The sequence below is a fragment of the Lygodium microphyllum genome, chromosome 13 (assembly GCF_053477565.2).
Source record: "Lygodium microphyllum isolate KBCC chromosome 13, Lygodium_microphyllum_v1.1.10, whole genome shotgun sequence".
NCBI lineage: Eukaryota > Viridiplantae > Streptophyta > Polypodiopsida > Schizaeales > Lygodiaceae > Lygodium > Lygodium microphyllum.
The window spans coordinates 137,740,193-137,752,594 of record NC_141147.1 but is presented as its reverse complement, the minus strand read 5'-3'; the positions used below and the strand labels follow the sequence as shown (position 1 = coordinate 137,752,594).

Genomic DNA, 12,402 nt, shown 5'->3' with positions numbered 1-12,402 from the left:
TAATAATTTGTCCAACTGCAAGCTGCCACGTGGCACCTGTGCATACTGCTGATGTGGCTACTTATATCCGTACTGCTGACGTGGCACTCTGCCGTACTCTGCTATCCACCGACTGTCCAGAAAATGATTGTCTAACACCAGTGGCCCATCAAAAAGGACATCCATATCCGTATCGGGTCCAAGTGCAAAAAGCACCCCGTTGCCATCTTCCAATAGTGGTGGGCAAAAGGGCTCCTTGCATCTGAAATGAATGACTAGATAGGAGGGTGTGCCACAACCTAACTATAAATAGCCAGGAAATAAAGAATGCCCAGCACCAGGTTGGCTGCATTAAATGCAACCGACTGCAAAAATAATAATAATAATAATTTGTCCAACTGCAAGCTGCCACGTGACACCTATGCATACTGTTGATGTGGCTACTTACATCCGTACTGCTGACGTGGCACTTTGCCGTACTCTGCTATCCACCGACTGTCCAGAAAATGATTGTCTAACACCAGTGGCCCATCAAAAAGGACATCCATATCCGTATCGGGTCCAAGTGCAAAAAGCACCCCGTTGCCATCTTCCAATAGTGGTGGGCAAAAGGGCTCCTTGCATGGTGCAAGTGTCCATGCAGGACTTCAGAGGCAAGCAATTGTGGAGGCAACTAGGGAACTGACACGCTTATCTATTGGGTGTGCTATCCCTTTCAATGTGACCACTACACATCAATGGAAGAAGACAATTAGGGCAATAAGCCGCATAGGATGCGAGTGGAAAGGCCCATCCGCAGATGCATCACATACACGGGAGCTTCGAAAGGAGAAAGCATCCATAGAGGCTCAATTGAAGCCCTTGAAGGAGACATGGGTAAAATATGGATGCACAATATTATGCCATGGATGGTCACATATGCGCCGAAGAAATGTTTACAATGTTTTGGTGTCTTCATGTAAAGGCACCATGTTCATTAAGGCCATCGATGCCTCTACCTCACGTCTTACCATCACAGGAGCTTTCATTTGGGAGCACATGCGACAAGTCATCATGGATGTAGGAGTCCAAAATATGATGCAGGTGGTGACAGATAATGGAAGCAATTGTGTGTCTATGGGATGTATACTTGAGGAGGAGTTTCCTAGCATAGTATTGACTCCATGTGCATCCCATTGCCTTGACTTGCTTATTGAAGATGTTGGGCAAATATCTTGGGTGGATGACATTTTCAAGACGACAACAAGCATGGTAAGATTTGTGAAGAAGAGGCCATCCGTCACAAGCATATTTCGAGCCAATAGCACACTTGAGCTATTGAAGCCCTCCACCACTAGATTTGCTTATATGTTTATAGTATTGGAAAGGTTGATATGGGTCCGTCCAAATTTGATACAGACCATTGCATGCCAGGAATGGCTCACATGGAGTGAGAGAGTCTCCAAAGGCTCTTGCTTTTAGAGGCAATATTTTAAATGAGAGTTGGTAGGTTGAGGCAGAGACATTGGTGAAAAGTCTCACTCCTATTTACACTGTATTGCGCATCACTGATATAGAGGGAAGTACTTTGGGACTTCTATATGAGTATATGGATAAAATTGACGAGGCCTTGCTTCGCAATAGCTTTTTGCCCCAAGACAAGTACACTTTTGTTTAACTTTTACACATGTAATTATGATTGATCATTATTCTAACTTCTAAGTTTTTAACTTATTTTATCTATAGGGTCGATGAGATTCGTGCAGTGTGAAATGCACAATGGGATTGGTTCCATAAACCAATCCATGCTGTCGCACATATCTTGCATTCCCTTTGGCATAGTGAAGAGTAGTACACTAGAGAGAAGTTAGATGAGGGCTTCATAGAGTACATGAGGCACCTCACAAGAAATGATATAGATATGATGAGAAGAGTAGAGGATGATTTACTAGCATTTTGCAATCATTCTCTTCATTTTGGCCGATCCACAGCTAGGCTTCGAGAGACACAACTTCAATCTGTCTCTTGGTGGGAGAAATACGCCAATTGTGCTCCTACTTTGGTATGTGACTATTTTATATTTTGTATCTTGATTATCTAATGTATTATGCAACCTAGATAACAAATTCTATAATCTATTGCCTACTCAAATGTTGATTTTGCGGCTTACATATTAGTAATTATCAATTACTTACCCTCAATCTCTTAAATTTGAATAGAAACACATTGCCATTTGGGTCCTCTCGCAAGATTGTAATTCAGGGTCTACTGAGAGAAATTGGAGCACATGGGCCCTCTTCCACACCAAAAAGAGAAACAAGCTCACAACTGCCCAGCTAGAGCATTTAGTGTTTTTCCATTGCAATCTCCAACTTTTTGAGAGGACCGCTCTATCCCCTGAGCCTTCACAGGTAAATTGGTAATGATTAGTATTATCTATAATTAACTTGTTAACCTTGAGTCCTTGACACTTGACATTGCTAATTTACTTGAAAGTTGGATTGTAAATTGTGATATGTATGAACATTGAACATATTGAATCTCCTCTCATATGATATATCTTTTGTCTCATTCACCTTTATAGGTGAATGTTAACAAGATTGATATAGAGAAGGTGTGTGGCATTTCACAGATAGCACAGGAGCGGGATCTCTACTCCATGCTCTATGAGGAGCTATCGGCAATGATGTATGAGAGTCGTGCACAGAGGAGGGTTAGAGTGAGGGCCACACATGGTCGTACATCACATTCAGAGTCAAAGGGTTCTCGCAGTTTAACGAGATGGTGCACAGATTCTCAAAGTCCGGATGAGTCATGAGTCATGACTCGTAATATACAGGAGTCAGTTTAGTAGTGCAGAGTCCAGACTAGAGTTGTCAGTTGCTCATTGATGTTGATACTTATAACTTCACAGAACTTTGGAGTTTTGACAAATTATTTACATGACATAGTTACATGTATCATTATATCTTGATCCCACTTATTATGCATCTTGATTCTTGTTCCATTGTTCTTGATATCCGTCTTCACTGCTCTTTAGATCATAGATTATTCATGAGTCATAAATTCTAATTCATTTTGTTACCTTAAGTTTTGGAAATTGAGTCTTAATTGTGTTAAGTTGTCTTAAGTTTCAACCATTGAGTCCTCAATCTTGACTCCTCAATCTCCACTCGTGAGTCCTGAGTCCTGAAATGTGTAATGAATCATGATTTCAATCATTTGACATAAAGACTCAAAGTTTTGTATGAAATTTAGGTACATATTGTTGTAGGCATTGGTATATTTACATACCCGCATAATACTGTATTTTTAAGTGTACAATCCGAAACGTCGTTTCCCTGTTTCCAAAATTTAGTCGAAACTCTGATTTTTCCCGTTTCTGTTTCCCCCGTTTTCAAAACTCCCCCGTACTATGCTGAGGATTCTTTGCCAATTCAGCAAGGAGATTTGCTACTATCCTCATTAGATACTTGGTCCGATCATCAAGTTCCTCTTCCTCTTGCTGCTCATTAGCATCATTTTGTCTCGCATGCCGTGCATCTTGCACGGCAGTAACATTTTCAGCTTGTTCATCATGTGAGCTGTGTCCAAGATTAGCCATTGCATTTCCTTCTTTCCCATGTGAATGTCCAAACGAAGAGGCATTATCACTGCTTGATTCCATCTCACTATATGAAGACTCTTGCTATAATTTCTCAGTTGAGCACAAAAATCAGCAATAGCACAAGATTTGGCTTGTAATCAAGTGTCTCAAGCCCACTGAATCAAAGGATTGGATGGTATCCCGGAAATGGAACCATGAAACCAATCTTCCTTCTCATAAAGGGTGGTAATACCTAATCAAGCATTTAATTATAATAATTAATAATTGAACATAAACTGAATGTATACATTACCATCGTGATCTTGGACCTTGAATAACCTATTGGCCTCAAAACTGGTGCCCCTTCAGTATTTCTTTAACTTGAAATACCAATGGATTGAATACAAGTTGAGATTTCACAATCTCCTTTGCTGATCCAAAAACCCCTTCTGCACAAACGATTAGCAAGCGAATCAGGCCAATTGCCCCTTGATATTCACCCAAGACTTGTACGAATGGGACCACACACGAATTACATGGGATGGGCTGGCATCTGAAATCCTTGATAATTCCTCAAATTTCAGGTGTTGATTTCAATGTGCAATGCCTTTGACTAATGCCACACATCCCAAGGTGGCCGCTAAACCCTAATTTTTAAGAAATGTAGGGTTTATAGCAGAATTCTCCTTCCTGTCCACGAAATCTAACTGAGAACTCCTTCAATCGGCTAAGAAATGCTAAGATCTTCAAAGAATAAGTTGCACAAGGTGAAAGAATGCTGAGATGAGAAAGAGATCTAAGATTCTTTACGGAAAAGTCCCAAAACTGATTGGTGGCCTGTCAATTCTGCATTTAATGCAGTCATCTAGTGTCCTAAGGCTCCATAAATACAGCCTGATCAGCAATGCTATGGTCAGCCCCTGGTGCGAGTCTCCCTGCTGTCACCTACCTCCTAAAAGCACCCAATGATTATCACTTGTAACAAATGTTGATTTCCACACAAGGAAAATGACCAACAGCCCACTCTCTCTCTCCCACAACCTGCATACACCGAATGGCTCTCCACTAGCCCCGAACAACCTTCTCTCCCATTGCACGGGTATTTTTGCCTAGTGGCACCCTTCTAATCCCATTTTCCAATAATTTTCAGCTCTTTTGATGCTACCCAAAAGTAAAATTACCCATCCATAATTAGATTGGCTAGGCCATTTGTAATATTGAGTGATTTCCAGCCTCAATTGATCCTTAGACCGGCATTAATTAATTAATTAATGCTAGTCCCTAGAGTCACTGCTCACACTTAATGACCAAATAACTACCCCAAGGTCAAAACTGACACCAACTGACATCCAAAACCTAGTTAGCATAACTTGCCACAAGTTTTGCCTTTGGCATCTATTGCTTCCTCGAGGTCCTTAGCCTATAACCATGAAATAACTACCATGTACAACACGTGCCTTACAACCTTGCATGATTAATTATTAAATCAATCAAATGTTACTAGCAGGATTAAAGCATCTCAAAAATTTCATGTCCCCATGACAACAACCAAGATACTTTGGTGGTAGTACGATTTTTCATGCAATGGTTGGCCAAGAACCACATAAGGAAATGTATGGCACAACTCTCTATAGTATACAACAACCAATGCATGGTGTGCAAGGCCCAAGGTATTCAGGCATGGCTAGAAATGTGCATAATCCTATGTATGCCAACATTGGTTTGATGCTCGGGGCACAAAGTGGCATGTTTGGTAATGCATCTACACCCCCCAATGCTTATGAGCTCAAAGAATGAGCCCTGGTCATGCAAATGCTTTTTTTGGACTTGGTCGTGATGTAAATATAGCAAACGTATGTAGCAACCAGGGTATGACAACTTGACTTCCAAAGGGACAACAAAAGACTATAATGAGGATGGAAAAAAAGCGATGTTTGAGTCCTTCAGTGGTCCACAACATAGAGTGAAAGCTTTGACTATAATGAGGATGGAAAGGAAGTGATGTTTGAGTCCTTCAGTGGTCCACAAGATAGAGTGAAAGCTTTAACTTTCATTAAACAGTTTGATATAGCCTATTTGGGAGAAAGCTTCACCGAATCCTTCAAGATTCAGAAGGCAACCACTTTCTTGAAGGGAAATCCATTGCAGTGGTGGTCCACGCTCTTGATGCAAGCAAGAGCACCAACAACATGGATACAATTCAACCAAATGTTTGTATCGAATTGATTGACAAGCACTTTTGAGATGGACATCATGACAGCTTGGAATAAACTTGATGCAAAGGAATGCAAGAATTTGGAGCAATACAATAAGAAGTTTTGGGATGCATTGTTGCCCATCACTTCTTATCATCCAGTACTCCTAAATGAGCAAGTGGAAAAGTATGTATGTGAACTGCCCAAAGAAATCAAGGATTTTTGTATAAAATCCACCATGTCTAGAATATCTCAACTCATAGAGGCTGCTGCTACAACCAATGCTTTGCTACATAGGAAGAATTCCGGCTTCCAAGAGTGTGGGGAGAAGCCAATTAAAAAGTTGCCTAATATTGAGAAAAGGGGAAGACCTGAAAATCGGCTTGAAAAGAGGTCAAAACAGCAAAGAAAGGGCTAGAAATTAGTGCCATAGTGAAGGAAATTAGTCGCTGCAAATAAAAGTTTCGTTTATGAACAAAAGAGTCACATTGCAAAGAATTGTCCCAATAGACAACAAGCTAGAAAATCAAAAAATCAAGTAGATCCTAAGGGTAGAAAGCCCAAAACATCAATGGGATTGATGCCCAATGTTGTTACTGATCAGCCCAATGTTGTTACTGATCAGCCCAATGATGATACTACTAAGTTATACACAACATGGGCCAAAATTAGAGATCGGCACACTTTGGCATTCTTTGATAATGGTGCACAAGTCAACTTCATCTCTATAGACATAGTAACCTATCTAGGCATCAAAGAGAATAATATGGAACCCATGCAAGAAGTTGAAATGGTATGCAAAAGCCATGTAGAGCCTGTCACACCACTCATTGAAAAGCTTCCGTTGCAAATTCAGGGATATGTGGATAGCAAAGAGTTCTTTTTTGCTCCACTTGAGGGTTGTGATGTCTTGCTTGGTATACCATAGTGCCACCATATGCATATAGTGATTAATTCGCATACCAAAGTGATCACTATTCAACATAAGGGCAAGACCCATACACTTGATGTAAAGTTAAAAGGGAAATTTTTTCCTGTTATATCGGTTGTTGCTGTTTCAAAAGTAACGAGAAATCACATTTCAACGTACCTGGTCTTTACTAAGGATAAGGTTTAAAGTTTGTTAATGATAATGCTAGGAACATGTCAAAGTTAGAGAGGAATTGCGTTTCATTTCTGAAAATGTATACTTATTGCTTCTCTCAGTCATTTCTAAGGGCAGCCACCACTTGAAAGGCCTGAAGATCATGGCATAGATTTTATCCCCAAAAGTAGCCCATCTAATAAGCCATTCTACAGAGTCCATGTAGCCCAACAGGAAGAGATTATGAGCCAAGCGAATAAGCTATTAAAAAAAGGGTTGATTCAGCCCAGCTCTTCACCATTTTACTCTTTAGTGCTTTTGGTGCCAAAAAAGGATGGTCCATGGCGCATATGCATTGATTATGGTGCTTTGAACAAAATCATGATAAAGATTAAGTTTCCGATCTCTCAGATTGATGATGTCATAGATGGATTGCAAGGGGCAGCCATTTTCAACCATATAGATTTGAAAACTAGGTATCACTAGATACACACTTGGCCGAAGGATGTGCCTAAGATAGCTTTCAATACATATTTTGGGTTGTATGAGTTTCTTGTCATGCCCTTTTGGATGTAGAAATGCTTCTGTCACTTTTAATCAGATGATGAATCGCATTTTTAGACCACATAGAGGATTTGTGGACACTTTCTTTAATGGCATAGAAAGCACTTGGACATTGTGTTCAATGGACTGCATAAGCATAGTCTAGTGATTAATGACAAGAAAAGTGAATTCTTTTTGCATGAAATCCACTTTCTTGATCATATTGTATGGGCTGATGATATTTCTATGAACCCTCCAAGGTTGAGGTAATATGATCATAGCCACCTTTGAAGAATATACTCAACTTCTTGGATTTATATTCTTACTACAAGAAGTATATACACGGATCTATTGAAATTACATCTCCATTGCATGCTTTGTAGAAGTATGTGTCACTTAGATGAGGTAATATGATCATAGTCACCTTTGAAAAATATACTCAACTTCTTGGGTTTATGTTCTTACTACAAGAAGTATATACACGGGTCTGTTGAAATTACATCATTGCATGCTTTGTAGAAGTATGTGTCACTTAGATGGACAGCATTGGAAATTCCACCATTTGAAAAGTTAGGAAAAGATGACTTCCGATCCTATGCTTGTGTTGCACAATCTAAGGAAGTGATTTGTGGTTCAATGTGATGCATGTGAAAACAGCACTGGGATTGTTTTAATACAAGATGGTCAAGTTGTGGATTATAAGAGCTGTCTTCTTCACACTCCAAAGAGGAATTCACAGGTCTATGGAAAAGAGCTTTTGGCTGTGATTCATACACTTTCTGTCATAAGGACATGTATTTTTGAAACCCACTTAACATGTGGATTAATTTTTAACCACATCGTTAAGTAAATGTTGCACATCCGAGGTGTAACTAGGGTTAGAGTAAATTTGTATGGCCTTCAAGGGTTTGTAAAAGGACTTATCTAGGAAATACTTGCATATACCAAAACCACATATTAGAGTAGCACAGTCCCATATGTCCGCCCTCCTAATAAGATAAAAATGTAAAAAATAAATAAAAGGGTAAGAAAAAGCCTCCTCAAAGCATATACAACATACAAGGAGGAGGGAGGAAACAAAAAATCAAAAAGAGAGAGACGAAGGCAAGGGATCATGGTACTCTAGCTAGCCATGGCGATCATGTTGATTATGTCAATATTTTCCTCAAATCTCGCTTTTTTTGTATTGCAACACCTTTGACATAAGGTGTTAGGATTCATGGAGAAACCCCAGGTAGGATTAGGTAGTGACACACCTCTTTCTAAGCAACAACCTAAGAGTCTCTTCAATCATCATCTATTCCCAAAGCCAAAGCTATGAGGCATAAGTCCTACAAGCCAGCTACATATGAAAAGGCAGCTCACAAAGTGGTGTTTCTCCCTCTCAAACTCCAATATAGCCATTGTCTAGTATTGCATCCCAACCCTATCAAAATTGAGAAGAAAAAATGAGCATAGGTTCATAGCTAGCAAGCTTAATGGGCAGCTCTAACCCGGCTCTCGCAAACACCGACACATTAGTTGATCGTGATTCAACGGAACATCACTCATTGCTAGAAGAACCTCTACAAGAAGAGGTCCCAAAAAATAGAATGACATCCAAATAATCTAATTATAATTTATGTATTTTGATAAAGTCACGAATTACAATAGGAAGTTTGCAACCAAGAAAGAAAAGAAATAGACTCAAAGAGGTGATACATGTATACTCTTACGATCATTGGATTCTCGCTTACTCGATGTCAAAGGCTTGAAGCATGGCTTAAGGTCCCCTCCTTGCTCTCTATCTTGAGGGACACCTAGTAGGCTTACACTTGCTCGGTCTTGAAACTAGGCAAATGTGCTCTTATTCCTCACCTCCAAGTCGTACTCTTTTCAAGAAACATGCATATTAAGCGAGCTCAAAAATCAAGCATTGATGTAACTCATACGTATTGCATGCACCAAAAATTGAGTGTTCAGACTACAAGATCCAGCTTGATCAAAAACTGCAGTCTAAAGATTCCAACTTTTCAACCCCCTCTCAATAAGCCCTTCAGTCGGCACTTTACATTTGGCATTCTGTGCATATTATTTTCAATTATCTACACTAATCAGTCCATCTACATCTAAAGCACTGGATCTCTATTTTGGTGTCTGACTATTGGATCTCCACATGTTAATAAAGCATAGGTAATCTTGCTCCAAATGTAACTATGCATAACCATATTTTTATTATAAGTGATAGCATTATTAATCACAGTAAAAGGTGTATTAAGGCTTAGATAATAGAACTTGAATCGCAAGATGTGAGTTTAGGAGCTTTCACTGCCACGGTCATTCGGCAATGATACTCTGAAATGCATAATTTGTACTTATCACGTAGATCTCTCAAAAGAAAAAGCCCAGAGTAGAGTGAATTAGCTAAAAGTGCAGATGGAATCCCCCCTCTCCAGGATACAACTAAATAACCAAGCAAACCATAGTACATGAACCTTTTGAGTGTATGGAGCTGCTGCATCAGAGCATTTACAAATGAGACGAATCATGATTGAATAAGAAATAAATGAGTAGGAAAAAATGGATGTCCAGAGTCAGTTAGTGCACATGGAAGAGGGTGAAATCTAATGAACACAGACAAGCTTGCAAAAAGTACCTTGGGAGGTAAAATAAGGTCGAGGTCTGCATCAGAGGCCTGCTTGAATCTGTCTTTGATCGTACGCCGGAGCTTTTTGCGATCGGCACCAGAGAGCCGCTGAAGAGCCTTCACTTCGCTGACCTTCTTAAACATGACGCTAGCTGCTCTGAGCTTTCGCACGCGTTGATATATCCTTCTTTTTCTCTTTCTTTATGCTCTTCTATTTCACCTCGGCTCTGCAGATAAACCCTGCAATTCGAAGGCGTTGATATATCCTCCTTTCTCTCTTTCTTTAAGCTCTTCTATTTCGACTCCGCTCTGCAGATAAACCCTGCAATTCGAAGGCGCGTGCACACATCGATGAAAAATACCAGACATAGGATGTGACTTGTTTCTAAAATCTATATAATCTGGCGTTTTAATTGAGTGATGAAATATATACATCAGCCATGAAAGACACTATACTTGGAGCTCTTTTTTCCCCACTTCTCTCTATCAAGACCAACAAAATGTCATCTTACAACGGAGGGAGTCTACATTGCACCATTTTCTTTCAAAAAGCCTTAGGTTAATGGAATCCCAAACTCATTTGATCAAAATAGCCTTAATGACATCCCACAACACTACTACCAACTCATTCATGTTACCAAAGTCACCAAATAGGACCCCTTTGCAGTCAATCCTTCCATAAAAGCCTATGTTCTCAACCCATCTCATTGTATTCCGGCATAGGGGTCTTACTTTTTGGCACTCCCAAAAGAGATGTTGCAGAGATTCACATGCCGTTTACATAGACCACATATAAGAGAGGATCTTTCAGACTTAGCCAGCCTCTCCCTAGTTGACCATTTGTTCATGATGGTCCACTAAAAAACTAAGTTAAGACAACATGACAAGGTACATCTCCAAACCCTCCTAACCTTCTTTTCCATGTTCTCGATGGGGTTCTGGGGTACCTACTCCTCCACTATTCATAGAGCATGAAGACCAGCCATCGTTCTTCGAGAAATCTTTTCTCTTCTTGGCATTAGCAAGCGTAACCACTCTCTCAATTCGGAAACATCTCAAGAGGTTCATAAATCTTGGTGTGTGGGAAGTAAGCCAGCCCTCTCTAATCTTGGTGAGTACTCCTTCCAACCAAGTGGCCTCCCTTTCCTCCAATGTATGTTGCTAGCTCAACTCCTCCATCAAACACCACTCCAAGGTTTGGGAAATCCACACATCCGCCCATCTTCTGAGGCCCTTATTGTGGATAATGCATGCTAACGTAGGACGCTCCCTTATTGGTGAATAGCCATCCTCAAATGCTTAAGGGGAAAGCCATATGACCCTTAGAAGACTTGGGTCACCTCTCCCTTCTTGGTTCCCTATCCATTCAATTTCATCCACCACCTCTTCCACTCTTGCACCATCTTTTGTGTCATTTCTAAGCCCAAAATCATAGCTTAAAAGTTTGGGGGGGGCTAGGGATAGAACCTCTTAGAGACAAAGCCATGCGAATGCTCCTAGGAGTCTTGGGAAGGGTAGAGTCAATGTAGCCATGGGCAATAATAATAAGGAAATGGTTAGCAAGGGGCAAGATCCTTGGTGGTCATTCACAAGGCCTCAAATGATAAAATTTGAACCATTATTATCATTTATTAGCATTTGACCAATGCTAAATTCTATATTGAAAATACGTGATATGTAGTGACATAGTATAAGCATTTTTAAGCATGCAAAGTATTACATCCAATACTGTTAAATCTATTCATCGATTCTACAAAATCATATTTGTATAAGAATGAATTGATAGTTATGTTATGTTCATATAATTCTTAGATATCCATTTCATGAAATGGGGTTAGATATCTCTATGCATTTGAGAATGTTTTCGGTCATTGCATCATAGTTTTTGTTATTCTAGGTGCTACTAATGTGAATGCTCGTACAACCATGCATGAACATTGCATCTCTAATAAATGTAGCATATCCACATGATTTTGCACTTACGAGTAGCATTCAAAGGTGTAGTTGGGTTATTGTGTTCTAGTAGCATGTATTCTCTTTACAAGTGCAACTATGTGGCATTTTCTAATTATCTTTTTTGTTATTTTTTTGGGTTAAAGAAGAAAAACATAAGCATACACCCAAAATTGAAGAAAAGCTTAAACGTTGAAAGCTTTTAGGCTTTTCAAGTTTGTAAACTACAAAAGCTTTAAAAAGCTTAAAGGAAAGCTTTGAACATTGGAAAGCCTTATATAAGTATGTCAATTCCTCGGTCATCATGTTTGTAAGCTAAAAGGTTATATTCAAATCTTCATCATCCGTTCTTTTTAAGATTAGTTTAAACATTTTTATCCTTCGTCTTTTTAGTTTATTAAGGTTAGATTCAAATCTTCGTCATTTGTTCTTTTTGGTTAGTAAATAGTAGTGAAAC

At 39.5% G+C, this 12,402-nt stretch overlaps 1 protein-coding gene and 1 pseudogene across 2 annotated transcripts in view; one reads left to right on the top strand and one right to left on the bottom strand.

The window, feature by feature from the left end:
* LOC148027266 (eukaryotic translation initiation factor SUI1 family protein) overlaps positions 1-10,382 on the bottom strand; it is a 76,336-nt gene extending 65,954 nt beyond the window's left edge. The window contains exon 1 of one of the 2 annotated variants that reach the window (XM_087691840.1): positions 10,002-10,382. In XM_087691840.1, coding sequence (XP_087547966.1) covers positions 10,002-10,136 — 135 coding nt within the window. In that variant the 5' untranslated portion in view covers positions 10,137-10,382. The remainder of the gene's footprint in view (positions 1-10,001) is intronic. The other variant, XM_087691841.1, reaches the window with a different exon arrangement.
* LOC148027267 (uncharacterized) lies at positions 307-2,776 on the top strand (annotated as a pseudogene).
* Positions 10,383-12,402: the final 2,020 nt, after the last annotated feature.